Raw genomic sequence first — 21,746 nt, 5'->3', positions numbered from 1 at the left:
AATCTACTTTTTCATGATATTCTAATTTTATGACCAGCACCTGTATTTTAAAAATATAATTATTTTTATGTTGTTTGTTAATCTGGTCAGAAATAAACTTTTACAATTCTTTTTTTTCTTTTTAAACTGGGGTCATTCTTAGAGCTGTGTACAACCACTAAGATTACTATTATGCACTTCCAATGTAAAGCAACATCCCATCTTTTGAGCTTGAAAAGCATTWAAAATCCATCATGTTTAATGCTAAGTTGCTAACTCTACAGACTTAAGGGTTTTTCAGCCCTTGCAGTGGAGCCTCTTGGGGAGGCAACATTATTTGTGGGGGACACCTGTGGGCGTTTGTCGCTGAAAATGTTCCGCCGCTCCCAGAGCAAAAACCGATTGTTAAATTAGCAAGATGGATGCAAATGTGTAACTGGTGTCCTCAACCTTTTATCTCTACGATTAACAATAAAAAAGTATTTCTTCCTCCGACTCTAGTGTAAAAAAAACTACTGTTTATTTGCTTAGTTATGCGCAAAATTGGGAGAAATTATRATGATTTATYCCCCCATGATACAATATTTCAGTTATATACAAGAAAGTTATTAAATTTATTGGTAGTACATTAGAAAATGTTTGGTCAAAATTTACTTTCGTGTATGACACAACCCCCCAACTTTATGGATGATTTTTGGGGTTTAATTATTTTCATTATAAATCCCACTTCAAAAGATCTGAACTGTCACTTTAAATCACCTTCATTAWAAATACAGATTAAATCAAAGCTACTCAAACAGGGGAATTAAAATGGTTACATAATCTTTGGATTTCACTTTTCTTTTGTAGAAAAATAAATTCTAGCAGAGGTGTGTGGAGCCACAACAAATTGTCTACACAGATAATAAATACAGATTTTTATTTATATTCTAAGTTTTTTTTTTCTCCAAACTGTCCTCAAGTTTTCTGTAGAAACTGCAACCACACATGATCAAGGGAGGGTTGGGGGATAAAAGGCACAGTGGTGATGAAGGACCCTGACTTGAAAGTGGTCTTCACAGGGTCGGCATCTTGGCAACGAGGCGATATCTCTCTCTCTCACACACAAACACACACACACACTTTGACTCATTCACACAGATGGGGTGCGACTCTTCTAGCAAAACTGAGTGAAGTGTGTTGCAGCTCACTCGCTGGGAGCTGGAAACACAAAAAGGAAAGTTCAAAACAATAAAAAAAGCAGGTGGGATGAGTTTTGTTGTTGATGTGTTGTAACAATGCAGCTGTGCTCACCTGGCSCCTCCTCTACTTTGGTCTCTGTGGTTTCTAGAGAGGAAAACAAAGAGCAACRAGTTTTATTTAATGTGAGCTGAAGGTTTCAGTTTGCTTTTTGTGTGTCCTTTCCCTGCTAGATTAATTATTCTGTTTGTAACTTTAGAGGCACCGTGGGTTTGTTTCACTTTCTTTATTGAGGTAGGCCACAAGCAAACCCTTAAAATAATCAACCCTCCATGTGACTCTGAGATGGGCGAGCTGCTCTGCCTGGGCGACACTCGATCTCCTCTCTCCACTGGCTGTGAAGTGAAGGTTCATCGTGGACGCCCTAAATGTGACGCTCTGGTTTCTCCGTGGGACTCGGATTGCAACTTAATGAGACCGCAGTGACAACAAAGCACGGAACATACTGAACAGGACTAGTGGTCAAGCTTGCACCCGAGGACRAGTCAAGTCGGACACCAAAGGGGGTCAAGATCAAGTGAGAGACAGGACGGGGACTTAGTTACATTGGATGAAAACTGGTGGGGAAAATAGAGATTTTGTGGTGTTTAGCATTAAATAATGACTGTATTATAAACACGGAGTTACTAAACTCAGACTGTCATTGACAATGTCTCAGTGACAGTAATTTGTTTAACATTGTGCAAAAGGAAGCTGTTGACAGAGGGGGCGGAGCCAGAGGGGTGGCCATTGTTGCAACTTAATGGCCACACCCTAATAACTGATAAGTGGGTGGGTATCTTCGGTTTTATATTTACGTTTAGATTTTGTTAGAGTGTTCTCTGATACTACTGTACCTACATTTTTAGCTGTGTATGTTTATAAATGCCTGAATAATTAGTTGTGGCTAGGGCTGCCACAAACGATTATTTTTATTATCGATTAATCACCGATTATTTTTTCAGTTAGTCGACTAATCGGATCATATGTTAATTGAATATAAAACATAGAGCTTATTGCGTCAGAATGCAGCTGCTATTATATAACCATCGTTAGATTTTAGTTGTATGCTAACTAAAAATAATTGCTGTGGAAGGCAAGTTCTGCTCTGCAGATATTGTACAGGTTTCTCTTTCATTTTCTTAAAATGATCCCACACTTTTGAGCTCCGTTGCTGGGTAGCTATGATACCAGAGCCTGTCTGTATAATGTCTTGTGACGTCCACAGCCTACCCCAGTTACCACTACTGTGCATGTGTGTCAAAGACAGAAAGGCAGATGTGGCAGTGGAAGGTGTCAAAGCAGTTTGGAGAGAAAAACAAAGTAAAGAACAACGAAAAAGAGAAAACGATTAATCGTTTATTAAATTAGTCATCGATTGGTTTAATAATCGATTAGGCGTCGATTAATCGATTAATCGTGGCAGCCCTAGTTGTGGCTAGCACTCAGCATTGTTACGATCACGGAATACTTCAGCTCAATATTTCTTAAAACATCTGAATTAAAGCTGTGACAGGCTACTTGCATTTTCAAATCCAGAGTAATTTTCTTTATTTATGTGACACTCTGCCCCCTCACAAAAAAAAGAAACTTGGCCACCCCTGCGCTACCTCTTGTAAAAATAAAGTCTAGCTCCGCCCCTGTTGACAGATCCTTCAAAGTAATAATTATATGTACATCTACTATGATTAACTGGATTTAAAATGGTTATAACTCAGTTGATGTTGCATCCAATATCACATTCTTTTTAATTTGACCATCAATTTATCATCTTAGTTTGAAACTCCGGCATGAAAGAGAGAGATCTGCGTTCCCTCATTTTGCTTTTAAGGACTCAATTTTTTAGAGTAATCTTTAAAAGAGGTCTTGTGGGATTTTTTTTCAGGGTGTTTAAACCCCCCCACAATAGTTCAACATAAAGTAATGCGAGTGAAGGGACTGTATTGAGACCGATGAGAGAATTAGCTGCAGCTGTGGCTAATGATAATAGGGAATAGGTGTAGGAGAAGAGAGGAGCAGAAGCTGATGACAGGAGARGAAGAACTGATGGCACAAGGGACACTGGGAGAAAACTGAAAATGAAGAAAACAAAGAAAATCCATCCCATTCAAAACTGCCAAAACAACTTATTAATATATTAATTATTTTAGTTGCCTGTATCAGTAAAGGTTTGCATTAAAGAAACATTTTCTTTCCTGGGAGATTGACATCATAACTATTGTTGCAACATTTTCTGGTGTTGTTTAAGGCTTTGGCAGATTTGCATTCAGTAAATAGAAAAATGAAAAGCTGACCTCATTATCCTTTTAGCTGCTTGTCATTTGCATCACTAAGCACCAAGCCGAGCAAATTCAGCTCTGGACTATCATCRCACACATTTAATGGTAGCTTTATTCATCACAATTTTAAATATATTTTATGTTGGGTTCAAAATGTATCTGGGATTACTTGTGGGATAGTACCTTTAAAGGTGGTAGACTTTCTTTAAAGTTTAAAATATTCTGACTCACCAATAAATTTCATGGCTTCTGAGTCATTCTCACTTTAATGAGTTGATTTTAGACATAACTAACATATCTAAAACACTTTAAAAATAAAGAAGCTTTGTTCTTTACTATTTAGCTGCTGTTTCTAGATTTGTTCAAAGAGCTGTCTTCAACAGGTAAGATATTAATTGTTTATAACCCCGTCTATAAAGCTCCGACCTTCAATATGTCTCAATGAATCAATGAAAATGAGGTCATTTATGTAATGAACTGAACAAAAAACCAATATAGAGGAAGGTTTTTTTAATGCAAACTAAATAATTTGAGGGGTGACCTGAAACACATTCCTGCAGCGAACAGTTGATTAAAGCCTGAGTCATGTCCGTGCGATGTTATCTGGTGGTTACAGGCATTGCAACAGGGAACAGGGAGGGTCTGGGGAGAGGTGAAAGCGACAGTACCTCGGCCCGGTGGCATTAAACCGCTCAGGTTACCTGTAACACCTTGTCTTCCTCTCACCCAAATCCTGTGAGTTACTGACTTTAAAGCCTGTCATCAGTCACTCTATTAAAGGAGATTTGCATATCAACWCAAATTTCTCCAATTTGCCTTGATAAGACAAAAGGTTCAGCTCAAATTTTACTCAGTTTAAGAGATAAACTTGGATGATTTGGATGAAAGTTTAAAGCTAAAGCCAAGGTTGTGAGCAGCTCACATGTTCAATTTAAAATAGTGYATGAAATGTTGAATTCCCTTATGAACGTCTGTTTGTAGCTCTGACACACCTGGCTGTGGAGCTGCAGCCTCTGAGGAGCTCGTTGCTGTTTCGGGGGTTTCTTGTGCCGGTGTCCCTGCTGCCGGAGTCTCTGCTGGAGGCTGGGAGTCCTCCCCGGTTGGTGGGTTTGCAGAGTTTCCATCTCCAGGTGTTGCAGCATCAGAGGCGGCAGCGGGCTCACTGCCGAGCTTAGCATCACTGCCTTCTGCGGGCGTCTGGTCTGGAATAGTTTCACTGTCCTCGGCCATGTTTCCATTCTCGCTGGCCACCCCTGTTGGGAACATGTATTRGTACGACACAAAATTTAAACAGTGTTTTAAGAGATGTTGTGTAATATTGTCTGCAACCTCAACACACGAGCCGCCACTCRTCTGTGTTGTCTGAAATCATGGCAGCTCAGCTGAGTGGCAGATCTTTGAGGCCTCGTGGCTCCTTGGTGACTGAACGTCTACACAAACACACTCACAKGCCCTGAATGGCCTGAAGCAGGGGTCCCCAAACTTTTCCCTGTAAGGGCCACATAACTTTTCCCTTCTCTGGTGGAGGGCCGGAGTCAGTTTGTAACAGAAAAAGTGTGACTATTGCAGGAGCCTAAATGTAAAAATTTATTGTTTTCCAGAAAGCACAATCAAATAACCCTCTCTGGGTTCTTCACAGTATGTTTTCTGCTGAGCTAACAGTTCACTTTTTAGCTTTGAGAGTTTGTTTGCTCGCATTTGGCCTTGCAAGCTATCATACTTATCTTTGTGACGGGATTCATAGTGTCGCCACAGATTGTATTCTTTGAATACCGCCACCGCCTCTTGACAGATGAAGAAAAAAAATAATCGTTTGTCCACTGCAGCTTGAATGCCCTGCATTCTGAATCTATTTTTCTCTTACCTAATCTTTTCACCATTATTCCGTTCTCTCTTTGAGAGGGGCGGGTTTAGGATTTTTTTCTGGGGGTTGCCAGATAGGGGCACAGACAACAGAAGGATGGAACAGAACGTCACATTATATGTGTGTATGTATGAAATAGTTACTAACTAATAATAGTTAATAATGAAAATAGTTCATAACTAAGGAACATTTTATTGCAAAAGTCCAACTTTATAATCAAATATAAATACACATATATGAAAAAAAAAAACCTAAATGCTCTCTGGTATTGTTCTGGGGGCCGGACCAAATGGGGAGGCGGGCCGGATACGGCACGCGGGCTGTAGTTTGGGGACCACTGGCCTGAAGTGTCAGAACATAGCAGATTCAATCCCACTGCTTGCTTCAGCAAACTTAACCTATAAAAATGACAAAACAGACCTCTCAGGTCAAAAGCAGAGGAAATAGTTAAACCAGTCTGCAGAATAAATAATATTATGTGACTTTCTTGTTACATTTGGCAAAAAATGTTTCTATGTCAGAAAACCTATTTGGCAGCTGGTATTCTGAAATGATGGCATAAAAAACTTCTGTCCTTGAGCCTGAATAACTTTAATAAGTTAATGTTTAAGAGGAGCGATAATCCGTAAACATTAACARCTCAGGAAACACGTTTCCTTATGAGCTGCACATCTGCTCTTATCACTTCCTTAGATCTTTTTTTGGGAGAAAGTTTTGCATTCCTGCAATTTGTGTGGATTACATAAATAACTTTGAACCTTCAATGACCCAAGTGTTGCTGGAAACATGGTGAATAAACTCTTAAAAATGCCTGTTTCAAGCTGAAAAACAACTTTTTCTGTGAAGTTGTTAAAACTAAAAGAAACAGAATATTAGCTAAAAGCCAAATTGAAGGAAAACGCTACCTAAAAGCTAAGAACAACTGACTTAGCAGACAAATTCCAGATAGAAGCTAAAAGCAGCTAAAGATTATCTGAGAGTAGCAAAAAAGCTAGCTCAAATGCTAGTTAAAAATTAAATGACAATAAGCAAAAACTGTCTAAAGGCTGGTTAAAAGCTAAAATTAGCACAATGATAGCTAAAACCTTAAAATAGCACACGGCTAACTTAAGCTAAATGTCCTGCATCTCAGTAGTCCAGGTAAAAAAATCAAAAAGAAAAAAATTGTATAGGTCTTCTGGACGGGTTCTTCTCTAATGAAACGTTTCGTCTCTCCTCCAAGAGACTTCTTCAGTCTGAGAGTTTCAGGCAAAATTCAGGCTTTTAAGCACTGCCTCCATGTGACTGATACTCACATCACATGGCTATCGTTGACACCTAATTAACACCTATTGTTAACAGGGGGTGGAGTGATACTGGCAATAGCAGCACTGTAGGAGGGGGACAACTGAAAACGGAGGCCTCCACCTCTGTTTAATGATGGACGGTCTTTCTTCACAAAAATGGCTTCTTTTACTCCTCTCTCAAACCAACGTTCCTCTCTATCAAGAATGAGAACATCCTCATCTCTGAAAGAGTGACCGCTGGCCTGTAAATGAGTGAAAACTGCAGAGTTCTGGCCATTAGATGTAGCTCGTCTTTGTTGGGACATTCTTTTGAACAGTGGCTGCTTTGTTTCCACGATGTGTAACTGGTCGCAGTCCTCCTGGCACTTCACAGCATATACAACATTGCTCTGTTTGTGCCGGGGCACCGGATCTTTGGGGTGAACCAGCCTTTGCCGTAATGTGTTTTGGGGTTTGAAAGCCACTGGGACATCATGTTTAGAAAAGAAACATCTCAGTTTCTCCAAAACACCCGCAACATACGGAATAACCACTGGTTTGGGTCTGGGTTTGGGGTCTTCATTTTCACCTGAAGGTTGCATGGAATCYTGTCTGTGTCTCCTGTCTGCTTTCAGGAAAGCCCAGTCAGGATAACCACACTGCTCCAGGGCCTGTCGTGTGTGTGATTTCTCTTTCTSCCTGGCTCCTGGGTTTGTAGGGACACTGTCTGCTCTGTGGTACAGAGTCCTGATCACTCCTAACTTGTGTTCCAGTGGGTGGTGGGAGTCAAAACGCAAATATTGGTCTGTGTGGGTGGGCTTACGATAYACGCCAGTTTCCAACTGTCCTCCATCCGAAACCGAGACATCGCAATCCAGGAACGCCAACCTGCCATTTTTTACATCCTCTCGTGTGAACTTWATATATTCACCCACAGAGTTGATGTGATCAGTGAAATGTTGGACTTCCTGGGCATGAACTTAAGCTAAACGTAGCAAGAAGGCAAACGCAATACTTTTAAAAGTACTGCAGTGTATTTCAACAAATAGCTCCATAAACAGGTAACCTTTGTAAATAAAATTCAATTTCTGAAAAATATAAAGTCACTAAAATTAAAAGTTATWGCACCCATTTTCTCAATGCCCTGAACCTGTTGGTGTAAGACTGGCTAAAAGTGTACAAAAGTAGTTTGACTAACAAAAAGAGTTCAGCCAAAAAACAGGAAAACAACAGAGTGACTCAGCGTTCACAATAAAATGCGTGTTCAGTGAGTCGGATTAAAGATTCTAAGTGTAACAATGTGTGTGTCGAGTTTGTCCCAAAGTGGGCGAACTTTGGGTTAATAAGTGCAATCTCTCTGACTTGGTTGTGTTATGAGACRTCTGAATAAGTAAATAAGATACATGCAAAAGTAAGAAAACATCCTGATAAATTTCCATCTGACCTCTAAGGCGATGATAAGAAGAGTTTGTTTCAGTGGCATTCAGCTGATAAACTTAAAAAAAAAGAGTCGTCATAATTAGTCAAAACCAAAAAGTTTTTAGAAGTTTTTTTTTCTTTTGTTTTCCTGGAGTTTAGAGACTGGCATCATGTTGCCAATGACAGCATGCTTTCAGCTCAGAGGTAGTCCCACCTRGTGAATCTTTCACCTTTTTGTTGGTTGAGGAGAACTCACTGAACTGTGAAGTCACTCTAACACGTTTTGTTTGGTTTCCACTGCGAACAAAGCTAAAAGACACAGCATTAGTTGAAGAAAGACATATCACCCGCCACCTTCCAAGCCAGAGTTTTGAACAAATAATACGTATAATGGGTACATTTTTGGTCAATATATTGCAAGATATCATACTCATAGTATGTGTTGTGGATCAGTGTCAGCTATTACCTCTCTTGATTTTAGATAAAGAAAATATTAATTTGTTTCACACTAAAAAAGTGCACTCATTTGCAAGACAGCAGGGCTCTTTTTTCTGAGCCATCAAAACAAAGAAGTGTYTAAAGTCGCCTCTCCGTTTCCTATTGAAATCGTAGACTGTCACCAAATCTTCTCTTGGGGACTTACAGAGCCAGAAACCACTGTTAAATAATGACAATAAACTTTCTCATCCTGTCATTGTGGAAATGCGACTCATTAAAAGTAAAGACAGCAGAAACTTCAACCAGGCAAATATCAGTGAAGGTGATTTGCATTCAGTCTCCTTATCAGAGCTCTGTTCACATGCAGCAGAATTAGATGATGCATCTTTAAATGGAGTCAGCAGAGATCTAACATTTCCACACTCAAGTTATTTATAGCACTTATTTACCTGAAGTGACTGAAAGAAGTTTGGTTATTTAATATGAATGAGGGGAATAAGTTTGTTCATTACAAAAAGTATAATTTTTATACTAACGTAGCAAAAAAATAATAATTTGGAGGACTTTTCATCAAGTCATGACATGTTAATGTTGGTTAAAATAACTGATTCATGTGACAGTTTGTGTTTGGAGACTATATGTTTTTTTACGTTAATAATAATAATAATAATAATAATAATAATAAAGAACTTTAGGAATGTTTGTTGTTGGCTCACCTGTGGTGCTGGCTCCGTTGCTCTCCTCGGGCTTGGCGTTGGGTCGGGTCGTGTCCACGGCTGTAGTCTGAGAGCTGGAGGCGCATCCCATCCTGCCCTGTGCACGCGGAGAGGACTGCAGGCTGGAGCTGCAGCTGAATCGTTTCGGTAAATGGAGAAAGGCGAAACCCCAGGTGTGTGTTTGTGTGTGTGTGTGTGAGAGAGAGAGAGAGAGAGAGAGAGAGAGAGAGAGGAGCTGTTGATGAAATTCCTTTGGTGCCGTGCGTAATTACGCACACTCCCTCCTCTCCTATCGGATTTCTTGTGCTAAAATGGATAAAAGGGAACAAGAATTTGGTGCAGGTATCGTTTATATTGTTATTATGTTTTGTTACTATTTTTATGAAGGTGTTGCGATGATGTGACACCTGTTGAAGAAGGGAAAGATGTTGCATCGAACTGCAGTCAGAGCTCCTAAAAGAGAGAGCTGTTCTACACAGAAACAAAACCAAAAATTAAAAATTCTCCTTAGATACAAAGGAAACACACGGTAAAACATATACATCTTTGTTTTTTCATTCAAGCATTTCTATTACCTGCCGTACATACGCAAATATTTTTGTGTGTATGTGTGTGTCATTTTAAACAGGCTATTAGTTCATGTATTTCTGGTATACATTTGTTTCATGCTCAGTATTACATTGCCTCTTCTTTTGTTAACCATTTCTAACCAGTATTTTTAAGTAATTTTTGTAATTATTGAATTATGAATAGTAATTCATACAAATTACTTTTAGAACTGCTTGATAACTTAAATAATAAAGTGAGCCGTTTTATTTAAAAAAGAGAAAAAAAGAGAAAAAGATGCTTGTACTAATATTTAATATCTCGGATTATACATGTAGGCCAAAAGTTTTAATCCAAATCCCATGTTTTGCTTTTTCGTTGTGCGCAGCGGCTTTGCGCAGGTTCGGAGACAGCCACCGCCGCAATGCACCATGGGACTTCCTTTCTCTCCGAGGCCATATTGGAGATAACTCACAGTAAGACGAGCTCTGAGTTTTTCCACCTAAATTAATCGTTTTTGTAGTTATTTCTCACATTTCAGAGCTTAACTACAGCCTTGTCCTGTCGCCCTTGTCTCTGTAGGTTGGCCTGTTCGGACTAAACCGCAAAAATGGTGGCCGCTAAGAAGACGGTGAGTGGCATTAGCTGCAGCCGGAGCGCACGCGCAGCCGCTGGGCCGAATTACAGCTTCACGTGGAGCGCTGTTTCTATCGGGGCCTGCTAGTTAGCATCGTAGCTGAAGCGTTGCGCTTTAACCCATTTAAACTGAAGTTGTAATAAATTGTTTATGTCTGCTCTAGATATGGTAGCACGGACGTGATGTGTTATTAGTGTCTATTTGTTTTTTTTTTTACGCTATTTACGTTTAAGGTATTAAAAAGCCGGTTCAAACCAACTCGGAAGCTAATGCTAGTTTGCTAAATCTTAAATGAAGTTTGTCAGAAACGTAGCAAAGCGTCGTAGTGGTGTAAAGCAGAGAAGAGCATAATACCTTCTCCAGACACGAGTGTTGTCATTTTATTGTATTTGAGTTCGTTTGATGCGAGTTTTCTGTCATTGCTTGACCAGAGTTGTTGATCTTTTTTTGTATTTATTTTAACCAGAAAAAGTCCATGGAGTCCATAAACTCTCGTCTCCAGCTGGTGATGAAGAGTGGGAAATACGTTTTGGGCTACAAGCAGTCCCAGAAGATGATCCGTCAGGGTAAAGCTAAGCTGGTTATCCTGGCCAACAACTGTCCTGCCCTCAGGTATGTCCACATGTCTTCAGTAAATACCATTAAAAACTACTACTTCATTATAATTGTCAATCTAGTATGTTGGCAACAACACCTATTTCTACTGCATGTGGATTTTCTTAGGCAGATGTTTATGAAATGGGATGTATACACGGCGAGTGCAGCAGAGAGCCGATCAAGTAGTTTGATATAATTCTTGTTATACATGACATTCATTTAAAGTGAAGGAAAGAGAGCACTGCTGACGATGTCTCATTTGACTTGATTAATGAATCAAAATATGTTGAGTATTTAACAAGAGTTTCTGGACAGAGGGAATCTGAATCACACTGTTATGAGAAATCAGCTGAGGCTAATTATGCAGAGATTTTAGGAGTTGTGTAGTTTAAAATTAAACACAAAACTGGTCCAAAACTCAGCAATAATTTACCCCCATAATTAATCTTAAAACTTAGACTGGCTATGTATAGCGCGTTATATACAGCAGTGTTTCACAAAGTTGAGGTCGGGACCCAAAGTGGGGCCCGAAAAATCAAGGTGAGGTCCTGAAAAGATTTTTGGAATTAATTACATTTTTGCCTTAGTTGTTACAAAGGAGTGAAGTTAGTGTATTTAAAATGGATAAATGTGGTATAAAAGATATTGTTACTATTAATATTAACTATTGTTTTGTTGACCTGATACAAATGTTTACCATCTAAAAATAGTTGGGGGCATAGGTCTCTGCTACTGTTATTTTATGGGTCAAAAGCTGAAAAGTTTGGGAACCAGTGCACTTTGGTTCCCAAAGTTGGGCTTGGGACCCAATTATGGGTCATGAAGCACCTTGGATAATCTCCAGAAATCAATTTAAAGGGCAATAAAAATAATCACGGATGCAATATTTTCCCCCCTATTACAAAAACACAAAATCAGTATAAAGAAGTATTTATATTTGTGTACAAGCGGTTTAGATTGTGAAAAAGCCTGTGTTTTTAGGGTTATTAACAAAGTTTGTGTACTCAGACCAGTAATATTTGGGGTCACAAGTTTTTGCCATGAATATTGTGTGGGTCAGAAGATAAAAAGTGTGAGAACCACTGATATACAGTATGTGTCATGGTGAGTGTATATAGCATACTTTCTACACTTGTTGTGTATGTTGTGCTGCAATATGGACTTGTAATGTATATACAGTGGTTTGCAAAAGTATTCATACCCCTTGAACTTTTCCATATTTTGTCACATTACAACCACAAACATAAATATATTTCACTGGAATTTAATGTGAAAGACCAACACAAAGTGGTATACAATTGTGAAGTGGAAGCAAAATTTTACATGAATCAAAACATTTTTTACAAATAAAAAACTGAAAAGTGCGACGTGCAAAAGTATTCAGCCCCCTTATCCCTGAGTGCAACCAATTGCATTCAGAAGTTGCCTGATGACTGCTAATGACTCAAAAGGGTCCACCTGTGTGTAATCTAATCTCAGTACAAATACAGCTGCTCTGTGACGGCCTCAGATGTTGGTTAAGAGAATATTGGGGAGCAAACAGCATCATGAAGTCCAAAGAACACACCAGACAGGTTAGGAATATGGTTTTGGAGAAGTTTAAAGCAGGCTTAGGTTATAAAAAGATTTCCCAAGCTTTGAACATCTCACGGAGCACTGTTCAATCCATCATCCGGAAATGGAAAGAGTATGGCACCACAGTAAACCTGCCAAGACAAGGCCGTCCACCTAAACTTACAGGCCGAACAAGGAGATCACTGATCAGAGAGGCAGCCAAGAGGCCCATGGTGACTGGATGAAATGCAGAGAGCCACAGCTCAGGTGGGGGAAACTGTCCACAGGACAACAATTAGTTGTGCACTACACAAATGTGGTCTTTATGGAAGAGTGGCAAGGAGAAAGCCATTGTTAAAAGAAAACCATATGAAGTCCTGTTTGCAGTTTGCCAGAAGCCATGTTGAGGACACAGCAAACATGTGGAAGAAGGTGCTTTGGTCAGACGAGACCAAAATTGAACTTTTTGGTCACAATGCAAAACGCTATGTGTGGCGGAGAAAGAACACTGCACATCACTCTGAAAACACCATCCCCACTGTCAAATATGGTGGTGGCAGCATCATGCTCTGGGGGTGCTTCTCTTCAGCAGGGACCGGGAAGTTGGTCAAAGTTGATGGGAAGATGGATGGAGCCAAATACAGGGCAATCTTGGAAGAAAACCTGTTGGAGTCAGCAAAAGATTTGAGACTGGGGCAGAGGTTCACCTTCCAGCAGGACAACGACCCTAAACATAAAGCCAAAGCTACAATGGAGTGGTTTAAAAAAAAGAATATTCATGTGTTAGAATGGCCCAGTCAAAGTCCAGACCTAAACCCAATTGAGAATTTGTGGCAAGATCTCAAAACTGCTGTTCACAAACGCTCTCCATCCAATCTGACTGAGCTTGAGCTGTTTTGCAAGGAGGAATGGGCAAGAATTGCAGTCACTAGATGTGCAAAGCTGGTGGAGACATACCCTAAAAGACTTGCAGCTGTAATTGCAGCAAAAGGTGGCTCCACAAAGTATTGACTCAGGGGGGCTGAATAATTTTGCACATCGCACTTTTCAGTTTTTTATTTGTAAAAAATGTTTTGATTCATGTAAAATTTTGCTTCCACTTCACAATTGTATACCACTTTGTGTTGGTCTTTCACATTAAATTCCAGTGAAATATATTTATGTTTGTGGTTGTAATGTGACAAAATATGGAAAAGTTCAAGGGGTATGAATACTTTTGCAAACCACTGTATATTCCAATGTTTATAGCTTGAAGAGTATACACCAACTTTTTTTTTTACCTTTTTAATAATAAATTGGTRTATTCATGCCTTCTCCTGGGTTCTAAAGTAATGTTTAGTTTTGGCAGGTTTTAACTGGCATTTTCACTTAAATGAGTAATCACTTGATCCTAATTTGTTTTTACTTAATTGCTAATCTTGTTAAACTGTCAGCTCCATTTACAGTATGTTCGTGTTTTTGGTTTGGCTAGTTTATGCTTTCTTTAATTTCATATTTGAATTTTCCCTCTTTCTAAAATAAAAAAAGGCCATCTGCTTTGGCTCACATTTTGCTTTTGTCTTTCTCCCATCCAGGAAATCTGAGATTGAGTACTACGCCATGCTGGCCAAGACCGGTGTTCACCACTACAGTGGAAACAACATTGAGCTGGGCACCGCCTGTGGCAAGTACTACAGGGTGTGTACACTGGCCATCATTGACCCTGGTGAGTACACATGTTCTCTCTGCTGTACCGTGCAAACGAACAGACTAGTTGTTTCCAGCTCATCTAAAATCCATCATGTTCAGGTCAACTAGCCACTTTCATAATCATTTGTCCTTAATGAGTTTTCGTTCTATTAAGTTACTTATAAAATATCAAACTGTAATTTATAGGTGCTGAGGTGTTTGTGTCATTTTGTCATGTTTTTGTATTTGTTATTGCTTTGGATTCTTACTGTTTTTGTTGACAAAGTACTGAAACTAGTGAGCAGRGGTGTGTGTGCATGTAGTGTTACCTGACCTGTACGCACAGTACAACCTATCTTGTATGTCTGAATTTACATAAGTTCACTGACTGATTTTGGTTAGAAAAGTGCTGACTTSTRTGGTTTTTGGTTTCTTCTTTGCAATTTTTTGCTTCTGTCCAGTTCAGAATTGGTGCTTTTCTTGAATAAAGCTGGTTGGAGCWCTTTTATTGTGCTGCCAGTGCATTTAAGGCAGCTCATTGTCCCCTCTCTAACATTTACACCACTTTTTTTTTGTTATGGAGTTTTAAATAGTAACTTATTTACATTTCATTTTGTATTTGAACACTATTAAAGGTGAGTTACTTTAAGTCCACTGACTTTGCTCATCTTTTTCTCCTCAGGCGATTCTGACATCATCAGGAGCATGCCAGATCAGCAGCAGCAGGCTCAGTAAAACTGTTCCCCCACCCTCATTGTTATAAATAAATAAAAAGACAACAACAGTCCGATTGTTTTTTGTTCARTATCTAAATACCTGACATATCTGCAGACGTTTCAAAGAGAACTTCAGAGTTGAAATTAAAACATATTTAAGAGCTGTGATGGCTTTTCTCATCTTTGACAATTGCAATCTCCACAAAGCTGTTTTAAGGRTTAATTTTTGTAGTTTTAACCATGAAGACTACATCTCTTATGTTGAATTTATTCAACTTTTACTCCATTTCTTTCCCAAAACACTTCGAGACTATAAGTTTAATGGTTGTAATCAAGTATTTGACWGTTGAAGACATTAAAGATTTACAGGTTGACGATCTTTGACAGTGATGACTTACATCCTTCATCAGTTTTCAGATTATTATCCTGCTTATTTAACATTGATCATTTGTGTGGAAAGCCAGTGAAGACCATGTGTGACTGAGAAATGCCAGAACTACACAGATATTTGTAGCATGGAGTAAATTGTTTATTTTATGCCTTATGTGGCTCTATGTTTCCACTGAAGTCATAAAACACCAGTTTGTCTGCAGCTGGGGGACACGAAACAAACTTGGAGCCCTGGATTGTCTCTTTTTACCATCAGTAATATTAGAAATTTGCAGAGTTGTAAAGATGACTGGTCTACAAAACATCAAATTGAGCTTAAACTCATCCACTGAGCAGTTTGACCCATTTTATTGGATTCCCATCTAAACTGATTCACGTGCAGCAGGATCCTYGCATGAAATGAGGACAAACTCTAAAGAGGCTCTAAAAAGATTGAAAACAATGTGAACAAACTGATCTATAAGTAAAGCTTGTTCTGATGGCACCAGATTACTGTGGGAGCTAGATTTTCCTATTTTAAACTAAAAAAAAATTGCTAAAGACAATTTTCTACAGCTCAAACCTGAATGTAATATTTTTTGCAGGTTTGACTTGCTAAAATTGTCCCATGAATGCTGAAAAACTAATATTTAAAGTTATTACATTTTAATCAATAAACAAGAACTTGTTGAGTAGGCTTGTTCTTTATTATACATAAGAGCACAGGAGCTCATGCAGAACCAACAGAACAGACGATACATCAACTTCAGAACCGGTCCGGCTTCAGAGTAAACCTTCAAAATCTTTCAGCTCTGCAGCTTTCACACACAGCAAACACTGATTTATGATGATCAAGCTCAGGGGAGACAAGAACACAAGAATCAAATGGAATAAAAACTAAGGTTAATCAGGATTTATGAACTGATTGCATAGTCTGAAAAAACAATGCTGCCAGATTACTGGAATAAGTACTRTTCTTTTTACTATTTCATTTATGTGTCACAACAGTCCAGGCGAAGTGTAAGCATTTTAACTATTGATTTTGTGCAACTGTGGAGTCAAATCAATGTTTAAAAAAAACAAAACATGAGTTTGTAACAAATATTAAAGACCAAACAAATCTCGGTGCACGCCAGAGGCAAAACGAGAACATAAAGATGTTTCCACAGCAGCACGTCACGCAGTCTTTATGGGAAAMGGCCCTCAGTCCAGCTAAGCTTCCCTACAAAACATGAGCATCAAAACAACAAAGACAGTCGATGCAGCTGCAGGTCGACAGGAACAGTTTCACCACTTTTACACTTTATATCTGTACTGTTGGTGCGTAAATAGTGATACTGGATGRTTACATAAACTTAAGAGTTTTAGGAAAAGTAAAACTGGAATATCGTGGCTAAAAAGAACAAGTTCAAACAAACTTAAAAGGTGAGACACAAGTTTATCCTCACGACGAACAGTTTCTCCCTTCATGGTTTTCTCCTTTAGTTTTTACAAAAGTTAATAGAAAAAAATACCCTGATGTTACATTCAGCGCAGAAAATTAGCCTTTTTCCTTCTTTTAAAGTGCTATTGTACTTGATAACATTTGTTGCTTTTCCCTTCTCCCTTCTTTTRTTCACCTTTAGGTAGTTTGTGCCTRGATAAAAAGACCACCAAGGTTATTCACAGTAGTAGAGGAAGGGGAAAAGGGGTTGCACTTTTAATTAAAAACAAACAAAAAAAGTTCACATTGAACTGGGTCAGAGCTATCAGGGAGGGCAAACAGCAGCTGCCTGGAGGGAGGGGGGTGGATACTGTCCTTGGAAGAGGACAGAGGAGACGAGGAGGGGGACGACGACGTCACAACAACCGTGGTTGCTGCTTCAGGGTCAACTTAATCTAATATAACGTAGGCAGGAAGCTGAAACCAGCGTCTAAAAGATTGTTCTGTCCGCAGCCGGTGTTTGTAACTAATCCATCACTGTGGACGTCATGCCTCCGTGTACTGAGGAGGGGTCTCCTTCGGTGGGATGGCGATGGCTTCCTCGTATGGTGGCAGCAGAACCTGCAGTGCAACAAACACAATCAGCCAGCAAAGCTTTATTTTTCACATCAGCTTTTGTGGAAGGCATCTGTGCATCAGCTGATAAAATAAACACCAAATAAGCATCAATTACTTCCAAAATAATTTGTAATAAATGAGCAAAAGAGTTGTGGTTTGTTGCCAACAATTAATCATTGTTTACATTCAAACACTGACAAGTCCAATGGAGTGYGATGGATACTGAGTTAAATAATCCCCAGATGAAATTTGAAAGCAGCAGAGAAATTGGCATCTTTTCTAAGATTGCTTCTCTCTGATTAAAATCTAAAATCTCCACAGGAAAATTTTTAGTGCAGAAAGTGAGTCCTGCTTTCTTTATTATTTTTTTTAAAAGACACAAATAGCTTGGAGGAGCTTTCCCACACAGGCCAGCTTGTGCTCAGTCTGTCAGAGGTCTTTCTCTCCCCCCCCTCTCTAAACGACGTTATAAAACCAGCAGCGCTGCTAATTCACCGAGCGAGGGAAGATGTTTGGAGGGGATGGATTTGTGAAGCAGCCAGAGAGGCCCTGCGAACACATCACAGATGGGATTCGAAACGAAGCGGACAAGCGGAGTTACGCAACGCTTCCAGGAGAAGAAGGGAGCGAAGAGAGAGACGCTGGAAGAAGAGGAGGAGGGACAAAAAGAGAGGAGTGACCGTTGTGCATTTTAATGGCGCTTATAGAAAAGGACAAAAGATAAGCAGCTGCGTGCTTCATGTCGGAGGCAGCAAGAAGCCATTTAGACAAGAGATGCAGCTCAGAGTTAATGCAGCCAGAAAACTAGGTTTTCATGTTTATATGAGCTTTTAAACCCATTTATTCACCAGATATTTAATCTATTCAAGAACAACTGGTCCCTTCATGATCCTCTRATTAAAATTCAAACAGAAAATCACTTCAACTTTCAGCTGTTTTCCTCAATTTGTTTTCTTTTTATTAACATCATCTTGCAAATAATAAGGCAATAAAAGCAATTTAAAAAAACCTGAGAATTTACCTTTTATAATATGTATTTTTACTTACTAATAAATATTGTATTTGGTTTGTCCTCAGCTTTTATTTTTCATTCTATATCCTCATTCAATATTTAATAATTTAAAGTTAAAAACAGTTTTTAATCCACTTGTTTTGTTGTTTTCCTTCAACTGGATTTGTGCAGAAAAGACCTGTGTTCTGCATTTAATAAGTTAATATCTTTATATATGGCCAATTAGTCATTAATTTTACAATAAATACAAAAACAAAAGGAAGAAATGTGAACATAAATCACAAGGGCCATTTATTAAAGTCGATGCTACAGCTGTGTGACGACATGAAAATTTTTTTTTWAATTTCTTATACCTAACATAAACAAGCTGCTCTGGGTGTTAATGTCCCCTGTTGCTGTTTTTGTTTGACTCATATTTAAATGTGTTTACTGTGAATTATAAAAAAAAATAAACATTATTTCTGAAAGAAAAAAATTGTATAGTTCCTCTGGACGGGTTCTTCTCTAATGAAACGTTTCGTCTCTCCTCCAAGAGACTTCTTCAGTCTGAGAGTTTCAGGCAAAATTCAGGCTTTTAAGCCCTGCCTCCATATGACTGATGCTCACATCACATGGCTATCGTTGACACCTAATTAACACCTATTGTTAACAGGGGGTGGAGTGATACTGGCAATAGCCGCGCTGTARGAGGGGGACAACTGAAAACGGAGGCCTCCACCTCTGTTTAATGATGGACGGTCTTTCTTCACAAAAATGGCTTCTTTTRCTCCTCTCTCAAACCAACGTTCCTCTCTATCAAGAATGAGAACATCCTCATCTCTGAAAGAGTGACCGCTGGCCTGTAAATGAGTGAAAACTGCAGAGTCCTGACCATTAGATGTAGCTCATCTGTGTTGGGACATTCTTTTGAACAGTGGCTGCTTTGTTTCCCCGATGTATAACTGGTCGCAGTCCTCAGAGCAATGTTTTATATGCTGTTAAGTGCCAGGAGGACTGCGACCAGTTATACATCGGGGAAACAAAGCAGCCACTGTTCAAAAGAATGTCCCAACACAGACGAGCTACRTCTAATGGCCAGAACTCTGCAGTTTTCACTCATTTACAGGCCAGCGGTCACTCTTTCAGAGATGAGGATGTTCTCATTCTTGATAGAGAGGAACGTTGGTTTGAGAGAGGAGTAAAAGAAGCCATTTTTGTGAAGAAAGACCGTCCATCATTAAACAGAGGTGGAGGCCTCCGTTTTCAGTTGTCCCCCTCCTACAGCGCGGCTATTGCCAGTTTCACTCCACCCCCTGTTAACAATARGTGTTAATTAGGTGTCAACGATAGCCATGTGATGTGAGTATCAGTCACATGGAGGCAGGGCTTAAAAGCCTGAATTTTGCCTGAAACTCTCAGACTGAAGAAGTCTCTTGGAGGAGAGACGAAACGTTTCATTAGAGAAGAACCCGTCCAGAAGACCTATACTATTTTTTCGTTTTGGTTTTTTACCTGGATTACTGAGATRCATCAGGACATTTTTTTCTGATTTGTTTAAAAACAAAAGTTTTCYTCTACGACAGCAGCGGAGGACAAATAAATGGCATTTAGCCAACATCTGCTGAAAGGCCACATGATGCACAGTGTGACATCAGAGCCTGCAGGATTAGCTGCTGGCTGTCGAGTCTTTGTTGAGTAAAATAAAACAAAACGTCATCACGRAGAGGAGTGGCCACTCCAGCACAAGGACAAAGTGACAGACAGATGAAGTGCTGCGAGTCGACACAGGGTGCGAGGCAGATTAATGTCTTATCTATCAGGGTGGTGGATTAGAAAGCAGACTGACACATGGAAACAATGACTGTGCTAAAACCTCTTAGAAACACCTCGAGTCCACGCTGAAGTTCTAAATATTGTTCATCAACTCAGTCAATGTAGTCGGCGTTAGCAAAGATAATCAAATCCTCAGTTTGAGTTGAATTTGCACAACGGACGCGKCGAGCCAAATCCGCTGCTGTGCCGACGTATTTATAATTTTATCTAACATTGTTGGGTTTGCCGGCCTGTTGCAGAGGACTCACCGTGGTGTCGTTTGTGGTGACATAAACCAGAACTTCCGTGGTGCCTCTGCCGCTCACGTATCTGTAGCAGTTCCACACRCAGCCGATCAGGTAGGCCTGCTCCCAGGAGGTGAAAGAAAACACAAACAAGGAAAACACACAACGAGCTTTAGACACACGTGGATGTTTTATTGCAGCCGATGCGGCTTCTTGTGAGTCGGCTGTGTGAAGATGATTTCCTGCCTCTGCTGTTTTACTAGAAGCATCTTAACGGGCATCTCTTGCTTCACGGAAGGGTGAACTTGGCAAAAGGAAAAAAAAGTGTGTGTGTGTCTGTGTGTGTGTGTGGCCTGCTGAGTTGGTGCCTCTGTCAGCAGTAGGAGCAGAATGCTGGCCAATCACTACCATCTGCTGAGCTGACCTCTTCCTCTGCCCTGTCTAAGGTCAACCCAGGCAGAGACGATCGTTTTGCTCAAATGAAAAAATGAAATGAGCTTTGATCTGTACTTTGTGTATTCTCTCACTCCAATATTACTTTTTTTATACATATACTTCTAAAATAGGTTAAAACACCATTTTTGGCTTCGTTCCACTTCACTGGAAAACATTTCTCATCAGAGCAGCTAAGAATAAATCAACCAAATGAGCTTTTTCTCCTTTTTTTGGCTTTTGCTTTTTTCTGTCTATAAAACTTCAGCCAATTACATTTCCTTCTCTGCGAAATCTTCTAATCTCTTTTTTTAAAGTCGTCTTCTTCCCTCCGGTTCTCTCCCTTCCGTTTTGTCTCTGCAGCTCAGTGAAGGATGTTTGCTTCAGCAGGTGTTTGCTCTGTCCTGATAGCTGGAGGAGTCTTTGAAATCCACCATCTGGCTCTTTCTTATGATGATGCTCTTGTACAGAACAGGAGCCAGTATGACCATTTACCACATTAAAAATCGGCCTCATCATAAATGTGAGCTAAACTAAACTAAGTCATGCTGTTTATTATTGTTGTTTTTCCGGTGGCCACTTCCCATCAGAAACCCCACCCCGGCTCCAGCTTTGGATCTGCGCCGAGAACATTTCTAATCTCAGCTTAGAGGAGAAACGACTTGATTCAWTTGTACAGATGACTGCAATTTTATGCCGCATCTCATCCGGAGAGACCCGGAGAGGCCCGGAGCGTCGCTGCGCCCAGAGAGAACCCGTCCGTGCGTGAAAGGAGAATGAGTTTGACGCGGGTTAAGCTCTCCCGACGTCCCTGACCTTCTGCTCTCTGACGGCGTGACGGTCTCACCGAGACCGCTCAGAATCAGAACATCATTCGTTATGAACGCCATATGCTTCATTCGTCCAGTGGGGGAAAGTTAGCTGCATTAATTAAATGCTTTATGATGAAACAAATGGTAC

The 21,746-nt window shown here is 39.7% G+C and overlaps 3 protein-coding genes across 3 annotated transcripts in view; 1 reads left to right on the top strand and 2 right to left on the bottom strand.

Annotated features, from left to right (window-relative positions):
* Window positions 1–1,278: 1,278 nt before the first annotated feature.
* si:dkey-284p5.3 (cytochrome c1) lies at window positions 1,279–9,570 on the bottom strand (the record flags this gene model as incomplete). The annotated part of the gene is given in 3 exon segments (XM_014005887.1): window positions 1,279–1,305; window positions 4,469–4,729; window positions 9,179–9,570. Coding segments are annotated over 3 exon segments (379 nt in total), but the record flags the coding sequence as incomplete, so codon positions are not given.
* Window positions 9,571–10,145: 575 nt separating this feature from the next.
* rpl30 (ribosomal protein L30) lies at window positions 10,146–15,064 on the top strand. Its single transcript, XM_014005888.1, has 5 exons — window positions 10,146–10,200; window positions 10,307–10,355; window positions 10,828–10,973; window positions 14,087–14,217; window positions 14,863–15,064. Exons 2-5 carry the CDS (start codon window positions 10,335–10,337, stop codon window positions 14,913–14,915), a joined length of 351 nt encoding a protein of 116 aa, XP_013861342.1. The 5' UTR covers window positions 10,146–10,200; window positions 10,307–10,334; the 3' UTR covers window positions 14,916–15,064.
* An 889-nt stretch (window positions 15,065–15,953) lies between these two features.
* laptm4b (lysosomal protein transmembrane 4 beta) overlaps window positions 15,954–21,746 on the bottom strand; it is a gene marked incomplete at its 5' end in the record, with an annotated part of 7,597 nt that continues 1,804 nt past the window's right edge. The window contains 2 exon segments of the mRNA XM_014005885.1: window positions 15,954–17,309; window positions 20,379–20,474. Of these exon segments, the coding sequence (XP_013861339.1) occupies window positions 17,235–17,309; window positions 20,379–20,474 (171 nt within the window).

Source organism: Austrofundulus limnaeus, unplaced genomic scaffold (assembly GCF_001266775.1).
Source record: "Austrofundulus limnaeus strain Quisiro unplaced genomic scaffold, Austrofundulus_limnaeus-1.0 Scaffold32, whole genome shotgun sequence".
NCBI classification, from domain to species: Eukaryota; Metazoa; Chordata; class Actinopteri; order Cyprinodontiformes; family Rivulidae; genus Austrofundulus; species Austrofundulus limnaeus.
Note: the sequence above shows the minus strand (reverse complement) of the source record. Positions and strands in the feature narration are given on the sequence as shown.